Here is an 18,720-nt window from a genome sequence, read left to right on the forward strand (position 1 = left end):
AGAATTGTTTGAACCCGGGAGGCGGAGGTTGCAGTGAGCCAAGATTGTGCCAATTCACTCCAGCCTGGACAACAGAGGAAGACACTGTTTCAAAAAACAAAACAAAACAAAACAAAAAAAACCTATTACCCTAGGGATAACGTCCAACCCCTTCAACAAGAATCTCGCTCCTTGTGACTTGGCCCTAGCCATGTAGTCACATCCCCCTTAACACAATACCCTTCAGCCAACTTCTTCAAGCAGTGAGCCTTTGTATATAGTCAAGGACCTGACTTGGTGAAAACTTGCTAACTCTTCCAGCCTGAGCTCAATGGCAGTCAGCAACGCTGCTATTCATAAGCTGATATGCTCCTCCCACCAAGATCCCTCAGCCAGAACTTTCCTCTACCACGGCATTTATCACTTTTTTTTTATTTTTTGGACAGAGTCTCGCTCTGTCCCCCAGGCTGGAGTGCAGTGGCATGATTTCGGCTCACTGCAAACTCCGCCTCCCGGGTTCACGCCATTCTCCTGCCTCAGCCTCCTGAGTAGCTGGGACTACAGGCGCCCCCTACCGCACCCGGCTAATTTTTTGTATCTTTTTTTTAGTAGAGACGGGGTTTCACCGCGGTCTTGATCTCCTGACCTTGTGATCCGCCCGCCTCGGCCTCCCAAAGTGCTGGGATTACAGGTGTGAGCCACCACACCTTTTTTTTTTTTTTTTTTTTTGAGAGAGTCTCACTTTGTCGCCAGGCTGGAGTGCAATGGCATGATCTTGGCTCACTGCAGCCTCCACCTCCCAGGTTCACGCAATTCTCCTGCCTCAGCCTCCTCCCAAGCAGCTGAGACTACAGGCACATGCTACCATGCCCAGCTAATTTTTGTATTTTTAGTAGACAGAGTTTCACCATGTTGGCCAGGATGGTCTCAATCTCCTGACCTCATGATCCGCCCACGTTGGCCTCCTAAAGTGCTGGGATTACAGGTGTGAGCCACTGCGCCCAGCCACATTTATCACTTTCTATCACTGCTTCCTGTCTGTCTTCCCTACCTGACCTTCTATTCTGTGAAAGCAGGGACCACTGGGTTTCAGGTATTTTTGTAATCCAGTGTCTAGTAATGAGCTTGGCACTTGGTAGACATTTAATGTTTTTGAATAAATGAATGAGGAGTACCCTCAGTCCCTGAAAACCCTTTAAGTATGCCAGTGCAGGGTAGTACTTTCCCATGAAAAAACCCCACACACCTGCCTCAAATGTACAGCCCCACACTTAGCAGAAAGGGGACTTCACTTCCCAGCCAGCAGTTCAGTGAACATGTGGTTTAACTCTTCCACCCTATCCCACAGTTTCTCTTGAAGACAAAAAATATAGTTTCACTTTACAAAAAGTTCACTCTTGTTCATGGAGGCATCATGCTGACAGGACTGGATCCAAGGAAAATGCTAGTGACTTTACCAACTTCATTCCCCAATCAAAGAGGACAGGTTTTGGTTTGCCACTGGTGAGTTTATTACATGACTAAAGTTCAAATAAAAAAATAAAAAACAAAATCTTGGCAGGGAAGCTAGAGCCAGAATCAGGAAAATCTGCTTCCTTATCCCCAGACTCCCTGGCCAAGCCCAGCTCCACTAACTCATCTTGACTCGATCAAGTTCCTCATCAAGACTTGCATCTGTACCCTGGACATCTCTGCTGTTCCCACTGGAGACCGAGTCTGGAGTCCCTGGCACTGGGGGTTTGGTGAGGGCTCCATAGACACCCATGGCCTGAGGAGAGGAACAGAGAGAGTACCATGAGGACACTTGACAGAGGTGCAGCCCAGCCCACCAATGGCTAAAAGGGAAAAGATGGCATGGAGGCCAGTGAATTAGTTTTCCTTTCTCCCTCTCTCAAACCTGTCTTGTAAGCTCTGGGGTTGATTTTAGGAATCTTACAAACCATCAGAGTAAAGTGACTCTCAGAATACCAGCACAGGTATCTACCAAAAAAAGGTATCTCAAGAACTTCCATATTTGCAGGACTGAGTGGAGATGTTTCATTCTTAGATTCCATCTCTACAAAGAATGAAGGGATGTCTAGGGCCAAGGCATTCTTAAGACCTTTATGGCCGGGCGCAGTGGCTCACGCCTGTAATCCCAGCACTTTGGGAGGCCGAGGCGGGTGGATCACCTGAGGTCGGGAGTTCGAGACCAGCCTGACCAACATGGAGAAACCCCGTCTCTACTAAAAATACAAAATTAGCTGGGCGTGGTGGCACATGCCTATAATCCCAGCTATTAGGGAGGCTGAGGCAGGAGAATTGCTTGAGCCTGGGAGGCGGAGGTTGTGGTGAGCCGAGATCGTGCCATTGCACTCCAGCCTGGGCAACAAGAGTGAAACTCCACCTCAAAAAAAAAAAAAAAAAAAAGGCCTTTATGGTATCTAAGTGTTGATGACGGTGGTGGGGTCTCAGTTCGGTCCCTGGCACAGGTGCTCTGTGCTGGGTCCTCAGAGAGCTCTAACCTGAGCCACCATGCTGGTGACATCGCCGGGATTGGAGGGCAGTAGGATAGTGTTGGAGTCCTTGGCCAGTTTGGAGAACGCGCTGACATACTGCTCGGCCACAGTCAGTGAAGCTGCTGCATCTCCATTCTGTGACCACAGGGGGATAAAAATCAGAGATTATAGATACGGAGAAGAAGGGGTGGATGGGGAATGAAGAAAGCAGTTCACAATAAAAAGGACTATGTAATCTGGTTCAACAGAGCCCACAGAGGCAGGAACTCTCCTTAAGCATAGATAAGAGAACCCCTTCCACTGTCAATTCCTGTCCCCCATTCCCACCCAGGGGCCTCTCACATGTTGTGTCAGAGCTGCAGCCAGGATTCGAATAGCTTCAGCTTTAGCCTTGGCCTTGGCTAGAACTGCACTGGCCTCTCCTGCAAGAGAAGGGACAGAGCTTGCTTGACCCATGAAGTCAAAGTGCCCAAAGATTCTGCCCCAGCACCAATCTTCAAAGGCCCATGCCTTGCTCCTCCCTCAGCCTCTACCTCTCCTGACCTGCTGCCTGATTTATCTGTTCAGCCTTTTCTGCTTCGGAGGCCAGGATCTGGGCCTGTTTCTTCCCCTCTGCCACATTGATGGCCGACTCTCGGGTCCCCTCAGACTCTAGAACTGTGGCCCGTTTCCGCCGCTCTGCCTCCACCTGGAAGCCGGCAACAATCCCAATCAACAAGCCAAGGGAAAGTTATACAGACCTGCAACTCTACCCATCATAACAGGAGGGAAGTCTGGATCCTCCTGGGACTGGAGCACCCTGAGGTCCTTTTCCTACCCCTCCTTGGCTCCCACCTGCATCTGCATAGACTCTTTCACCCGGGGTGGCACATGGATATCCTTGATCTCATAACGGAGGCAGCGGATACCCCAGCAGTCAGCAGCTTGGTTGATGGCATCCACAATGCTGGCATTCAGGGACTCCCGTTCCTGGAAAAAGAGAGGTATAAGCCCCACAGCTTCAACTTACCTATCAAGGGCCTACACTGAGAAGGGCCTGGGACTGATCTTGACCTTCAGAAAAGATTGAGTGTCAGGTTTGTGTCTTCAAACCCTAACTCTGGCTCAGATCTGCTTACCCGGAAGACTTTGTCCAGAGAGAGTTTGCCGAGCTCTGATCTCATGGTTGTTTGAGCTAGCTGGGTGACGGCATACTCAGGGTCCTCCACACCATAGCTTGCCTGAAACGGACACGAATAGTGTAAGAAGCTTGGGCACAAGATTTTAGTGAAGAGGGCAACTGAAAAGGCTAGATAAAGTAGGGGGCAGATACCTTGTAAGGGTCCATGATGCGCAGGTAAAGGACTCCATCAATTTGCAGAGTTACATTGTCTGTAGAACCAGGAGAGAAAAGGAGGAAAGTCAGGCCTCTAGGTCCCAACCAGTTCTCTCTCCTAAGCTGTGGATCTACAGCAACCACATCCTAATAGCCTCAGAGCACCCATGTCACCCTGAACCCCTCACCGAGAGTCACAGCCGACTGCTCAGGCACGTTGATGACAATTTCCTTGAGACTCTGCACATATCGGATCCGGTCTAACACAGGGATGAGGATGTTCAAACCCTGGGAAGAGGAGTCATGGGTCCTCAGAAGGATGGGAACTATTGGGTTGAGACCTAAGCTAGTCCTGGAGTATGCAGGGAGTCAACACATGGAACATGCCCAGAAAAGCAGCAGCTGCTACCAAGAAAATAAGTCCTCATAAGGCTGAAGTGTCACTGGTAAGAAAACCCAAGAGAATAGGAATGCAAGACTAGGCCCCTGAATGGAAGGGAGAGTCATGAGAATCGGAGCCGGCAGAATAGCCATCTCAATGCAGACTGAGAGGTAGGGCTGAGAGAGTGGGCAGAGGAGATTCCCAAGAATGGGGACTGTGAGATGCATAGGAAAAGGTGGTAACATGGGGATGATGGTCAGCAGCCTCGGCCCTGTCAGGTCTGGCCTACAGAGTCGGGAGCTAACAGTGCGGGCAGGCCCAAAAGAGGTCCTCCCGACACTCCATGTCGTGAGGGATTGGTCATCTGGCTGGCCCAGGATGGGCAGAAGAGGTTCTCACAGGCTCCAGGATCCGGTGGAATCGGCCCATTCGCTCCACCACCCAGGCCTCCTGCTGCGGCACGAACAGTACCACGGTGTTTCGGGGCAATCCAGAGGAGGCGCGGCGCGGAGCGCGACCAGAAGCCTGCAGAGAGCCCTGAAAGAAAGAAGAGGGTGAGCAGAGATCCCATCTGGCCAAACACGCCGCCCCTCGGTCCTGAAGGTATCTCCATAAACCACGACCCTCAGGATCCTCGGAGAGAGAATCACATGGGGACCATGACCTCTGACCCCAGTCCTCTCCGAAAGTTGGAAGTTCGCTCTTTCCCAGCGGAGGACCCAGGTGATCTCTGTCCCGACCCTCTGGATAGGTTGCCTCGCTCTCACCCTCAGCAAAAGGGCCCCAGTGCCCCGCGCCGCGCGCGCCAGCATTTCCCACCGCCGCAGCGACCTCCGGAACCAACGAGACGAGCGGAGCAGTCGCTCCCAGAAGCCTACCCGAGCCTTTCCTCTTGCAGTTCCGCTCCCCCGAATGTACTTCCGGCCGTTCCCTACTCCTTTCAACACTCACCCAATCAGCGTTACTTGGTCGAACGGCGCATCAAGTTGTTCCCTGGGAAACGCAGACCTTCAAGAGAAGGCCGAAGGCTGCGGTTGTTCTGGGTTTAGCTGTTCGCGACCAAGATCCCCGGCCTGATGGTCAAATTATTTTTCGCGTGCATATCACTCAGACACCACGCACTGAATTCTTCACCCTCACCCGAGACTCAGTTTGCCCACCAGAGCGTAGAATCGCCCCCATCCGTCACCATAGCGACGAGTGGATTGAGCTGACTCGTTGCCACGGTTGCCATAGTGACATTCTATAGTAGTCCCGCGGTGTTGTGCCCAGGACTCCCACTGGGGACTGACCCCAATCCCGTTGCCATGGAAACTGGGCCTAACATTGCCTGGCGATTGGGACGAGATTTTCCCCTCCCCTCTTTCCTCAAAGACACTACAGCTCCTTCCCTCTCTTTCCAAGCAAGGTTTGTTATGCCCGGTCTTAAATACCGAGTCCAGCAAACAGCCTCAACGTTCAACCTTGTCTGGAGCACGTCACCTTGCACACATCCCTGATGTTCTGGTAGTCAAGGTGACTCCGTAGTCACCTCCATTTTACATATGAGGGCACTGAAGTTCTGAAGGGCTAAAGTCATTAACAGAACCAGTATCAGAATCCTGATCTACAATTCAGAATTCAGCTTCTAGGACTCAACTTTACCCACCAACCCCTCCGAAAGGAGCAAGACCAGGCCCCAGGAATCAGCAGGGACTAGCCTAAGACCTCATGGGCCCAGGCCTGTTGCCTCCTCTCTGGTAGAAAGGGCTGAGTCCCAGCTCCAGGAAGGCCCTCTATCCCCCTTCGCACCCTCTCCCCAACAACAACAACAAAAGTAGAGCTTAGTTCAAGTTTCCAAACAAGAATTTATTCTTTCTTTTTTAATCTTTTTTTTTTCTAAAAAAAAGTACCAGGTACAATTTTTTCCTGTTTCTGATTTGCTTTGTTTTTTCAAGTTTCAGCAAATGCTTGTTCCCCTCAGCCCAGCCTCAGGAGTCAGGACTGAGGCTGGGTCAGAGTCTGGAGTGGGAAATGGGGTAGCTTGGAACCACATGACTGAGTTTGAGGGGTGCCCCTCACCCCAGCTGAGGTAGGTGGGTCAGAGTCTGGCCAGGTGAGTGGAGGCACCCCAGTGCTCGGCCCTGACTCTGCCCCCTGGACACCTTCTTCAGTCAGGACCCCAAAGCAAGGAGACACAGGCAGGAGGAGAGGGACAACTGGAGTCTGGAGCCCTAGGTGAGGGGTGGTTAACCCCTGTGTGTGTGCATACATGTACACTCTCTCACACACACACACCACACAAAGACAAGCTCGTGTACACACACAAACGCCTAACTTGGCTTTCAGAGATAGGTCAGAGGGTAGGGGAAGTGAAGGGACTAGGGGAAGGACAGGGGAAGCTGAGTCTTTGGCTACTGACTCAGTCCCTCAGGAATAGCCCCTCTTCCCTCAGCTGAGGGAGAGCAGTTCTCCTCCTACCCCCGGCGTAAGCCTCTTCAACTCTTCAGGTTGGAGCAACATCTGAGAGTGGGAAGGGGGGGGAGTGATGCCAATTATCAGGTGTGGGAGGTTACCAAGGCAATCCAATTGGAATAAATTATAAATTAAAAATAAATAAAATAATAAGTGGCCCCTGCCCAGGATGGGGAGGCAACGCTGGCATAACTTGCCTGGGAACTTGGGACAACCTCAGGGTAGCTCCGGTTCCTCCCTACCTAAGCTGGCCTGGGAAACCCAAGGGAGGGGACAGGCACATGGAGTACCCGAGTAGGGCAGGGTGTAGTAAGGATCAGAAGCTTTAAACACCCAAATAATCCGTTTGGGCAAGAGCATGGTGAGGGCTTTAATTCAAGCCTGAAGGGTCTCTTGCTGTCTCTCCATATATGTTCTCTAAGATGGAGCAGGATGGGCAGGTCGTTAGGCCGCATGGATTCAGAGTGCTGGCAATCAGGGCAAAGGTGAATAACGTGGATTATGAGGGGCCTCGGTCACAGCCTGCAGTTCGTAAGGGAGCCCTGTGTCCAGCTCCAGGCTCCGGCGGGAAAAAAGCAGGCGGATATCTCCATGCAGGCTTAAGCGGCCTGAGCGGGAGCTCCGGAACCTGGAGGAGGACAATGTTATCAAAGTAAGAATGCAGGCTGGGCGCAGTGGCTCATGCCTGTAATTCCAGTGCTTTGGGAGGTCCAGGTGGGAGGACTGCTTGAGCCCAGGAGTTGGAGACCAGCCTGAGCAACATAGCAAGACTCTGTCTCTAAAAGTAAATAAATAAATATATATATATATATATATATGTGTATATATATATATACACACACACACACAAATTTAAAAATAAACCAAGCAAGAATCCAAACAGTATCGAAGCAAGGAGAGATCCTCTTCAGGGAAGGGATACCTGGGCCTCCCCAGCCGTCCCTGGGCCCTCTCCTCACCTGAGGTGCAGCAAGTAGCAGAGGAGGCGGTGGGTGGGGTTAGCATTTCCCTCCTCACCCACAGGCACCAAAAAGAGGCGATGGCGCAGGAAGGTCATGTGGGCAGCAGGCATGTCCGAGAAGTCAAAGGTCACGAGGAACATCTTTACCACAGTCTGGTTGGGGTTAAATAAGGTCTGGGGACAGGACAGTCAAGGTTGGTACAGCCTGAGGGCTGCTTTCCTCTCTCCCCACTCCCACTCCCTCAGGGCAAACTCACCACTTGGACGGTGCCCACCTTGGGCACGCTGTAACCCTTCCTCCCCAGGGGGTTCAGATCCACGATGCCCTGGGAAGGTCAGGGAGCCATCAGTCAAGGTGGGGACTGGGAAAACTCTGAGCCCTAAATACATGTCCCTCTCCACAGTCTCTCACCCTGAACCTGCCCCTGCCCTACACTAGAGTTCTCCTCACCTGGCCCTGACTCACTCCTAGGTGAGGAATAAGTAAAAAATACCTCTTGCCCCCAGCCCCGCCCCAATTCCTTATCCTCCTGATGAGCTGACTGTGGGGTTGGAGTCAAGGCATACCAGGAAGGGAGCCGGGGCATTTTGCTCAGAAACATCAAAGAATGTGACAGTGACAGGCAGCGTGACATGCTGGGGGCAGTATGACCCACTAGCTCCAATTTCTGCTGTGAAGCCCTCAATGTGGCCAGATGGTGCAAAACGTCCTCGCAGCAATGATTCCTGGGATCAGGGTAGGGAAAACACATTATGAGAGAGATGCCAATTCTTTTCCTTATCCATCCAAGCCACGTTCCACCATCCCACCTCTCCCAGGACCCCCACAATCACAAAGCCCGAGGGGAGCTACCTCAAAGTTGCCCAGCAGGGTACGGCTGACAGCAGGAGTAGGAACAGGGGAGGCACTGGGGGGGCTCAGCAGGCCTGGCCCCTTCCGGAGGCTTCGAAGGGGGCTCCTGGTAGAGGAAGGGACACACAGGGGGTTGGCTTGAGGTATCTGGGATTCCTGCTCATGTCCTTGAACTCCACCCTTTGCCACTATCTAGGGCTTCTGCCCTGGGGTCCCCTACTCCGATGCTGGAAAGATTACAGACTTCTGTCCCCATTCTCAGGGACAGGGTAGAGCAAAAAGCTGGTCACTTACAGCTTCAGGCGACGGGCTCCTTTCAGCCTCCGCCCCATGGGACTGCAGTCTGTTGGGTCCTATGGAGAGAAATGATTGGGAAAAGAGACAGGGTGAAAGCCACGTATGTTTTGGGGCAGAAGCTCATCACAAACTCTCAAAGGAACACCCCGCCCCCTGGGCCTCCACCTTTACCCACACAAATATCCACGTAAGAGTACATGAAGGACAGGCGCAGTGGCTCACACCTGTAATCACAGCACTTTGGAAGGCCGAGGTGGGTGGATCACTTGAGCTCAGGAGTTTGAGACCAGCCTGGGCAACATGGCGAAACCCCATTTCTACCAAAAATACCAAAAATTAGCTGGGTGCAATGTCATGTGCCTGTGGTCCCAAATATTTGAGAAGCTGAAGTTGGAGGATTGCTTGAGCCTGGGAGAAGGAGGTTGCAGTGAGCTGAGATTGAGCTGAGATTGTGCCACTGCACTCCAGCAATGATGGAGTGAGACCCCATCTCAAAAAAAAAAAAAAAAAAAAAAAGTAAATGAACTCCTTTATTGGCTTACCAAAACAGGCTCTTTGGGCCCAGGCAGCAGGTGGCTCCAGAAGGATGTGGCTTTGGCATCAGAACTGTTGGCAGCAGTAGGGTGGCCCAGGGATCCCCGGCGCCTCCGGGGGGCTGGCCCCTCTTCCTCAGAGCTGACATCTGGGGCTTCTCCAGCAGGAAGCAGCCTTCGCTTGGTGGGGCAGGGGCCTGGAGGTCCAGGGCCAGGGGGTGTGTGCTCGGGACTGTGCCCATTGGCAGTGCCAGGGGACTCCCTAGGCCAGAGGCTACCCCCATTGCCCACCCCAGCCACTGGGCTCTTACCCCCTATTTGTGCAAGACTGTGCAAATCAGTGTCAAGTGTGTGCAGCTGGCCTGGAGGGGCTGGCCCTGGGGACTCCCCCAGGGACCCCTGTCCCCCTGGATCTGGGGAGGCCCAGTCTCTGGTGTGCAAAGTATTGCAGGAAGCATTTGATGGGGGGCAGGGGGGACTCCAGGTCCCTGAAGTCCAAGATGAGGTGACACTACCTCTCTGTTCCACAACACAGAGGCCACGGTGGGAGAAATGCTGGCTGGCCACACCTAGTCCCAGCCCCAGTCCCTCTGGGCCCAAGAGCCCCACAGTGGATGGTTCTTCAGGGGGTAGTCCCTCTCTGGCCCCCAGCCCAGGGCCTCTCTTCAGCTCCCGGGGACCCTCAGTGGGTGGGGCTTGTCGTTTCAGGGCCCTATGAGGCTCAGAGGTACCAGTCGGAGGGGAAAAGATGGATACCTGGTAGACCCCGGGGGATGTCGCCCCCCCTGCTGGGCTGTAGCCCATGAGCAGGCCACCCTGGAGGGCCCCCTGCCTGACTGGAGGCTGTGAAGGGCCAGCCTCTGGCTCTGAGGATGGAGACGGCTCCGCCTGCACGTGGCGCATGAAGCCCCCCTTGGGTCAGGGGGGCCCCCCAACACGGCCTTTATGCTGGGCCTGGGCTGGGGACATCTGTGTAAGAGAAAAGAAGAAAAGGTGGTCAGGGGAATCAATGAGTATTCTTCCTTCCAGCTGAGTTTCAGACTCTCTCCTTGCCTGAAGGGGTGACTTTGATGGGTTCCCAGGGATGAATGTGTACAAATCCCTGGATGGACTAATGGAATATAGAGACCACTCTCAGAACTCCTGAGAGGGTGATAGGTTTAGCTCAGGCTTCTTCCCCACCTTCTCCCTGGTACTTACCCCGATGAAGAGGCCTCGAGCCTAGCTGTGCGTTCCCTCTTCCCAACTGATGCCTTGTGCCCCTAGCTTGCAGTCTGATCCATGCCTGCTGCACTGGCAAGGTGACTGCCACCATTCCGTGCAGCTCCTGAGCTCAGCAGGACCCTGAGGAGGGAAGAACAGACATAAGCCAGGATCACTGGAGCCAGCAGTAAGGCCTATCACCAATTATAGGCTAATATAGTATACCCCAGGACATCCTTCTCCCATGTGAGAGGCTCTTCAGGAACAGAAAGGGTAAGTTTGGGGTCCAGGGCCCAGACGGCAGAGTTGGCCTACCTAAGGAGTCAGAGAGGCAGGTCTTGGCTCAGTATAATAAGGATGTGACAAGTGAGTTGATGTAGAATAACTACTTGTCAGGGCCACCATTTGGGGACTCCTGCCCTACATGGAGGAAGGGATGAGAGACCCCCAAGATCCAAAAGACCATGCCAGCTAAGAGGTGGCCAGGGGAAGAATTCAGCTGTCGTACTCAAAGCCACCAAATTGCACAACTGCTTCTTATATGTCTATCTCCAAAGAGACAAGCGCCATCCTAGGGCACTAAGGGCAGAGGTCTCACACACAGTTACACCCCATCAGCGGTCCTCAGAGGTACAAACCTCAAGTCAGTTCAAAGCTGGCCCTTCAGCCCTGAACTCCAAATTACCTCCAGCAAGTAGCCTGTCTCTTTAACAAGAGGCAACAAATCCGACCAAAAACAAGAGGGGGAAGGGGAATGGGTCACTGCCAGAAGGCACTTTCCAGGGCCCTCCTGCAAGGCCCTGCAAACTAGAGATAAGGCCTCAGCAGTCAGTCAGCTGGAAGCAACTAGGGAGTACCTCTCCACACCCCTCCCCCAGTGCTCACACACCCAACACCAAAACCCCAAACCACTGGTGCATAACATGGTCTTCACTAACTATTCCAGCCCATACTAGGGTGAGGGGAATGTCAAGTTGAAAGCCAACTGCCCCCAGGGTCGCCTTCTCCTTTGCACATTAGCCTATGTTGTCTGACATTCACAGAGCCCTTTCTCCCCTTCAAGGAGTACCCTTTGAATGCCTATCCAAGACTCTTCCTCCTTAGATAGGCCAAATGCCATCTCCTCCAGAAAGTCTGCTCTGTCCACCCCAGACCATAAGCATCTCTCCCTCCTCTGAGACCTCACCTATGGCAGTGTTACTACTTCCTATAAACTCAATAACAGTTCTGCTCACTCCTGTGGGTAAGGCATCTTCTAGACTGATCATAGAGTTCCTGAGGACAGATCTGTGTCTCACCCCTCCATCCAACCCCAAGTACAGGGGTAAGCACACAGCAGGGCTCAAAAAAAGTAGAATGTAAGTCCCAGAAATCTGGGCAGCAGTCCTGACACTGGAGAGAAAAATTTCCCAGATGAGAGAAATAGAGAATTAATTGTACAAGGGAGAATCAGGAAGAGAGGTGGAGGTGTGGTGGGGGCGGGGTGGGGGAGGGCAGGCAGAAAGGAGAGATTTGTACCGAGGGATTGAAAAGCTCTCCTACACCAAGTTCCCATCATTGTACCCCACTATCCCATTTCACCAAATTCTCCTAAGAATTGGGATCCCCAAGAAAATCCTGGTTCCCTGTGGTGGGTGGGATGGCTGGAAAGGGCAGAACACCAATGGCAACCTGCACTAACCTATCTGCAACCAACTTTGTCAGAAGGTACAACCTGCACTAATTTCTACCCCTTCTTTCCTCCACCCAAGTCACACAGATTCAGGAAGGGCCTTTTCCTTAGCACCACCACTTCCAGGTCATCCCAGTTGCCCTCTTGACCCCTTGCCCTGAGGAAGCCAGGGGATGACATGATGCCCTACTTGACCCCAGCATACCTGGCATCTGCTCATTAACCCCAGAGCCCTCTCAGTTCCCACCCTGTCAACAAGACGCTCTAAGATTCACTCCCCTGCCACCCAGCCAGTCTGGCTCTAGACCATGGCTTCAAGCTGACTCATGGGGCAGGACTGCAGGGGAGGGGGGCAGGGCAGAGTAAGCCAAATCTCACTCTTTGTGCAGGGGGTGGGCAGCAACTGGCATCAAACAGCTGTGCCAGGCTGTGGCTGGCAAGGACTACAGCTCCCAACATGCCAAGGGAGCAAGGCCAGCAAAAACAACAAGTCCCAGAATACGTCTGTACCTTCAGACACTTTTGAGGCCTGGGAGGTGGGTGAGGTGGGTATTGGTATAGGTATCAACTTCGAGGCTCATTCTCCCCTTCCCTTCAGTATTAAAGATTTCCATTTCTACCATGCCATGATCAAGGAGAGTGACAGGAAGAATTCCTATCCATGTGCTTTCCACCCTCATCCTGTGCGGAGAGAACTGCTGCCAGCTGCTCTCTATTTTGTCCCTACATACATCCACACAAGCTAGGGGGGCTGTTCCCACGGGCCACCACTGTGGGTAGGAAGGTCGACCTATTCTCTTAGCAACCCCTCGGCCCCCAGCCTAGAGCCCTCTACCCTCAGAGGGGAGGGAGGAAACCTTAGCAGCTTCTCTAAACTAAGCCGGGCAGACTCACCTGACTCTTGGACTCCTTGTTCTGGACGATCCCTTACCCCCTGCGCAGCCTCCCAGGTCCTTTCTCACTCCTCTCCTCCCCACAGCCTGGGACAGGCCCCATACTGTACTGGAGCTTCGGAGATTTGCTCTTTCCCTCTGGCACACTCACCCCGCTCCCAAATCGGCTCCGCTGAGGTGGCCGCTGCTCCGGGCCCTTCCGTCCCGTCCCGGTCCCTCCCCTTGGATCCCCGGTCCTCCCTTCCACGGGCCCCCAACCCAGACAAAGGGTGGTTCAGGCTGAGCCCTCCTCTGCTAGGCGCTTCGCTGCTCAGCTTCGTGTGCAACACTAGCGGGCCCTGGCGCCCGCAGACCCCCAGCCGCTGCCGCGCCCCTCCCTGCGACGGTCCCTCCCCGGGGCCGCCCCGGCTCCGCGCCGCCGACTCCGCTGCCCCTCTGACTCACAGGCCATTTCCTACCAGCTGATGGGGCCGCCCGCCCCGCCCAGCGCCCCACCACCCGCGCCGCGGCAGCCACGGCCGCCACGCCCCCCTTAGGCTACGCCCTCCCTGGAAAGCGACCATGCTCATTGGTCTATAGGAAGCCAGCCTCCTCGCGACCTCAAGTGCGAGGCACGCCCCCTCCAAGAGGCACACGCCTATTGGTCCACAAGGGGGTAGGCCTACCCAAGGTCGCTCCGCCTGTCTCTTTAACCCGTCAGCTGCTGGAGTCCAAAGCAACACCCTGCCCTGCCATTTAACCCTTTCAAAGGCGTAGGCCTCCCACATCTCACCGCTCCACCCTACTCCCCCGCCCTTCCTCTTTCCAGGCCGATTAATAGGAAGCCCGAGGGCTTTAAAGACACAGTTTGACAACCCTCAAAGTCTGCCTGCTGTCTATACCAGACCTCAGACCCCAAATATCCTCACTCCCATTTGTCTTTCCCCACCTTCCAAACCAGAGCTTAAGAGCTGGAGAACTAGTGAAGCCCAGGAAGCTTCCTTCATGCCAGAGAAGAAAAAGGCCTGAGGTGGGACCCTATCTCCTTCCATGCTAAGAAGTGGTATTTTTCCCACTCTTACTCTTAAATTGATGTTCTTTTGCCTTCTTTAGAGGAGCCCCCGGATTCCTAAGATAGGGATACATTTTAATTTCAGGGACATTATTCTTTGTGCCTGTAAACTCCCTTTCTGAGATCAGGCTGCCCCATCCCTTCTGCTAGCACTTTTTCTACTCACAGGCCCATGTTCAAAGAGACAGAGCACACAGGGAAGTGGGATAGGAGGGCTTCTGCCCAGAATGTGGGAAATGAGCCCAACTTTTGTGATGGAGCTTAACCCCATGACTCACAGCTCCCTCAAAACTATCCACCCTCCCACTGAGTCACTGGGCCCCAGCCCAGTTCAGACCCAGTCAAATCAAATGGCAGCAGAACCAGCATCCCTAACCCTTGTCCCCCTACTCTTTAAATGACCAGGATGGAAAGCTTTGCAAGGATTGAGCATTCAAAGACACTTTCTAGAGGGTACTCTAGAGGCAACCTAAGAAAATCAATAGTCCTGTCTCCCCTGCCCTCTGCACTTGTCAGCAAGTCAGACAATTTGGGTCTTAGGAAGCTTTTTCTCCCGGTCCTTCACAGAAGTAGGAGGCAAACATCAGAGCCAAAGAGGGAAAGTCCATTCTTCTGCAGTTCAGAGGCTACAGAGAGCCCAAGGTCCTTGTTTCTGCCTTGCCTGTGTTGTGGACCCCCCAGGGTCCTGAGATTCTATCACTAGATGGTAAAAAGAGGCTCCTTCCTCTTCCCCCTAGTCCCTCATTCCTAGACTTAGGAGACACAAGCAAGTAACAGTCCCTCTAAGCTCCCTTCTCTTTACCTCACCCTGGACCACCTTTTTCAAGAGGACTGACTTCCTTGCTGGTTCCCTAGTGTAAGGAACAGGATTAAGGAAATTTTCAATGCCCTTGTCAAAATTACAGTGTATCAATGTAAGAGCCTACTTGCCTTAATAAAAACTTACTAGGAAAACAGAGACATAGAACACTGTAGGAAAAAAAATATCCCTTAGCAACCCCACCTTATCCTATCTTTCTGCCACTACCATAGGCCAGGCCTTAGTTACCTACAAAGGTCAGAGGACAATAGTTCAGGGTGAAGGATCAAAGATGTTCCAGGCCTCAATATACCCTGGGAAAGCAGCAGGGTACAACCAAGAGGCCTTACTACTGGGCACGGTGGCTGATGCCTGTAATCCCAGCACTTTGGGAGGCCAAGGTGGGTAGATCACAAAGTCAGGAGTTCGAGACCAGTCTGACTAACATGGTGAAACCCCATGTCTACTAAAAATACAAAAATTAGCTGGGTGTGGTGGCGCGCAACTGTAATCCCAGCTACTCAGGAGGCTGAGGCAGGAGAATCGCTTGAACCCAGGAGGCGGAGGTTGCAGTGAGCTGAGATCATGCCACTGTACTCCAGCCTGGGCAACAGACTGAGACTGTCTCTCAAAAAAAAAAAAAAGAGGCCTTACCTTCCTGCCCTAAATTTACCATGCTTTTTTTTTTTTAAATAGCAGTTATCACTACCTGACTTCTCCCTCCCCCTATATAATTTCTTTCTCCCCTTATTAGAATGGAAGCTCCATGAGAGCAGCAACTTTGTTTCATTTGTGCTCATATTCACAGAGCCAACATGAGTCCCTGGCAATGTTCAATAAACATTGACTGAAGAAAACAACAGGCCCTGGGCTGAGTGAACAGCAATCAGGCGATCTGGATCCTATCTTCTGCCCTTTCACTGTGACATCTGGGGAATCACAGTCTCTTTAGCCATAAATTTCCAAAACTGTAAAATAAGGGGTTTGTATAAACAATGACTGCTGAGGGCCTCTGCAGCTCTATAATTCTAATGACTGTTGTTCACTCATATCCATATCAGAGGATAGCTCCAGGCATTCGAACGCCCTGCTGCCTTATACCAAAGCAGAAAGGCTATATCCTCCAGTCTCAGCACAGCAAACTGATGCCCTTTCTCTTCATGCCCCACCCACTCACACAAACCACCCCAGTCCTGAGGAAGCTAGAGAGAGTCTGCCCTAGGCCCGCCCTCTCTGAGAGACTGTCTGGGAAGCAGTGTTGCCATAGCAATCAGCTCCTCCTCAAAAGGCTTCAGCCTGCCCTTTTTTACCCCACCCTACCCCAGGGCTTTGTCTGTCCTCAGCACAATCCCCCCCTCCCCAGCCAGTCTCTCAGCTCCTGGGTGGTTGTGTGAGGAGGCTGGCTTGGGGCCCTTTTTAGCAACACTGTCACACTCATTCAGCCACTGTGTGGAACTCAAGCCTTTCCCACCCTCTCCCAGCCAGCCTAGGGGCAAAAGGAACTCTAGCACTCCATCAAATCCCCTCAGGGAAGCAGAGGAGCCCTCAAGAGAACTAGGTCCTAGTCTCGGTTCTGATAGTGCTTCCAAGCCCGGAGTGTGGGGAGCTACTCCCTCTTCCTTCCCTGAGGCTGGAACCTCACAACCCTTACTGGGTTCAGCTTACAGTCATAGCCCACCTCTCAAAACAGACGGAAGATCCTCAATACTCCTCACCACTTCCCCCCTCCCACAGAAGCCCTAGGGTTCCCCACCCAGGGGAAGGACAAGGGTGGGGAAAATCAGTTTGTGTCAAGTGGTTAAATGTGGCTACCAGTCACTTGGGGGTCTATGCGAGAGACCTGGGTGGTAGTGGTGGGGGTGGGGTCTGAGCCCTGCTGCTGGTTACCATGGTCTCTGGTCATTGAGCACAAAGTCCCGGGCAGGGCATGGCTCCTAGATGGGCAAGGGCCAGGCCAGGCCCTGGGGCAAGGAAGGAAGTGGGAAATGAGCACACCCAGAGCGTAAGGGCAGGGCAGGGAGGGGGAGGGGGAGACAGAGACAAGGCTGGCTCTGGGAGGAACAGGAACTAGGATGGGGGGTTGACAGGAACCCAGTGGGGGAAGGGTCCCCGGGGACATCAGCTAGGGGAAGAAACCCCAGTCTCAGCTGGACAGATCCAAAAGAGACTGAGGAGACAGTCACACAAGCCCTGGTGACGAGCAGGGTCCGACTCCTGTCTGAGTGCTCAGGCCAGGAGGTGAAGTTAAAAGCTGAGCAGACAGGAGTGCAACAGATTGGCCTCTTCACCCAACTAACTCCATCACCCTTGCTCCTAGAACCCAGAACACAGTATCTTCCTGGAGTTACTACAATGCCCTAAACTGTTACTTTCTCAAAGTACTGGGGGTTCTGTTCTCTCGCCTCAACTGGGGCCTACAACCCCTTCCCCTAGATAGTGCCCACAGACCCTCCGACACCGCTACACTCTGGACCACCAGCCCTTCTCCATTAAACAGTCCCCCTTCCGTCAAAGCGCCTCCAAGTCTCCTCCCCCTCATGTACCTCCTCCAACCCCCCACATCAGACAGCGACACAGCCCCCTCACGGTGTACCTCGCAACACCCCCCCACCCACAACAAAGCGCTCCCGCCCTTCCCCCATAGAGGCCCCTAGAGAATGCACCTTGTTGCCCACACATTGAGTCCCCAACTGCTCCCTCGACTCCGTGTCTTCCCTCAACATACAGCAGTCTCCAGATTGTCTGCAAAGCGCACCCCCATCCGCGTCCCTTCTTCCACGCTCACCCCGCCCCACACCTGTAGTTCCGTGGATCCCGTTGCACTCGGGTAGGTGGTAGTGGTTGGGGCAGTTACTGAGCAGTCCTATCTGTAGTCTCGGCCTGCAAACCTCGCCCCTTCGGTTCGAGCCCCGCCCCCACAACGCCCAGGCCCACCGTCTCCCTTGTCCCACCTTCCACCTTCTCCGGACTTGTCCCTTTCCTCGTTTAATTTCTCGAGCTCCTCCCCTGTAGCCCGGGCCCCGCCCCCTTCTGTCCCCGCGCCTCTTTCGCGTTTTCTTTGCATTTCCCCAGGATCCTCAGCTTTTCCCAGGCCCCACCCGCAATCCCCGCCTCCTCTTGGTCTCTCCGCCTTTCACCGGGACCCGCCCCCTCGGATTCCAGCCTGGCAGAAGTCGCGCCAGGCCCCCTTCCACCACGATCCCCCTCCCATCTCAGAGCCTCTCCTCCTTCCGCCCCTTCTCCCTCACGCCTCACCCGGGCGGTCGCGATCCAACCAGGATCCGCTGGCTCTGATTGGCGGTGGCAGCCCCAATGGATGGCGGAGGAGACAAAGTGATGGCCGCAGGTCGCCTGAGGTCCCACCCCGGCCACGTGCGGCTTCTGTGATGACAGGTCTAGAGGGGCGGGGCTTCGGTCGACAGGCTGCTAGCCTGAGCGGAGCGGATCGGGGAGGGGTGGGAAGCCGGAGCCAGGGCCAAAGCCACAAGCCTGAGGGCTCTGAGCCGGGTTGGGGCTCTCTCGCTGCTTTCGCGCCTGTGTGAGCTGCCTGCGAAACTCGAGCCTCTTTGTAGTGATGTCTGGGTTGGCGCGTGCATTTGCACTAATAGGGGAGGTCCGTAGGGTTTGCAAGGTAGTGCAAGGAATCTCAGGGGTCTGTGAAAATAAGGGAATCTGGGCGGTGGGGTTCAGGTTTGCGAGGTTGAGCAGTTTCTGAAGCCTACGCTGTGCAGGCGGGTGTGGGTTCTAGGATGGACAGTAGGAGTCAGATCTGTACCTATTGAGGCAGGTCAGCGAGGAGATCTGTGAATTTTACGAGATGAGTGTTAATA

At 53.6% G+C, this 18,720-nt stretch overlaps 2 protein-coding genes across 9 annotated transcripts; both read right to left on the reverse strand.

Moving 5' to 3' along the window:
* Positions 1 to 1,466: 1,466 nt before the first annotated feature.
* STOML2 (stomatin like 2) lies at positions 1,467 to 5,079 on the reverse strand. Its single transcript, XM_003911548.3, has 10 exons — positions 4,942 to 5,079; positions 4,574 to 4,711; positions 3,981 to 4,080; positions 3,790 to 3,848; positions 3,596 to 3,697; positions 3,312 to 3,446; positions 3,021 to 3,165; positions 2,820 to 2,899; positions 2,484 to 2,612; positions 1,467 to 1,747 (listed from the first exon to the last, which is right to left on the reverse strand). The coding sequence occupies exons 1-10, from the start codon at positions 4,984 to 4,986 to the stop codon at positions 1,610 to 1,612; spliced, it is 1,071 nt and encodes a 356-aa protein (XP_003911597.1). The 5' UTR covers positions 4,987 to 5,079; the 3' UTR covers positions 1,467 to 1,609.
* A 922-nt stretch (positions 5,080 to 6,001) lies between these two features.
* On the reverse strand, positions 6,002 to 18,264 carry FAM214B (family with sequence similarity 214 member B). Of its 8 annotated transcripts, none has more exons than XM_009188574.3 (9): positions 18,146 to 18,264; positions 10,473 to 10,616; positions 9,282 to 10,241; positions 8,737 to 8,795; positions 8,443 to 8,548; positions 8,157 to 8,315; positions 7,847 to 7,915; positions 7,588 to 7,763; positions 6,002 to 7,256 (listed from the first exon to the last, which is right to left on the reverse strand). In XM_009188574.3, exons 3-9 carry the CDS (start codon positions 10,173 to 10,175, stop codon positions 7,103 to 7,105), a joined length of 1,617 nt encoding a protein of 538 aa, XP_009186838.1. In that variant the 5' UTR covers positions 10,176 to 10,241; positions 10,473 to 10,616; positions 18,146 to 18,264; the 3' UTR covers positions 6,002 to 7,102. The 8 variants fall into 8 exon arrangements, with proteins under 8 accessions (XP_009186838.1, XP_009186837.1, XP_003911600.1 ...); XM_009188573.4 differs by lacking the exon at positions 18,146 to 18,264 and adding an exon at positions 17,842 to 17,952; XM_003911551.3 differs by lacking the exon at positions 18,146 to 18,264 and adding an exon at positions 17,688 to 17,856.
* Positions 18,265 to 18,720: the final 456 nt, after the last annotated feature.

The sequence above is a fragment of the Papio anubis genome, chromosome 13 (genome assembly GCF_008728515.1).
Source record: "Papio anubis isolate 15944 chromosome 13, Panubis1.0, whole genome shotgun sequence".
Classification (NCBI taxonomy): domain Eukaryota; kingdom Metazoa; phylum Chordata; class Mammalia; order Primates; family Cercopithecidae; genus Papio; species Papio anubis.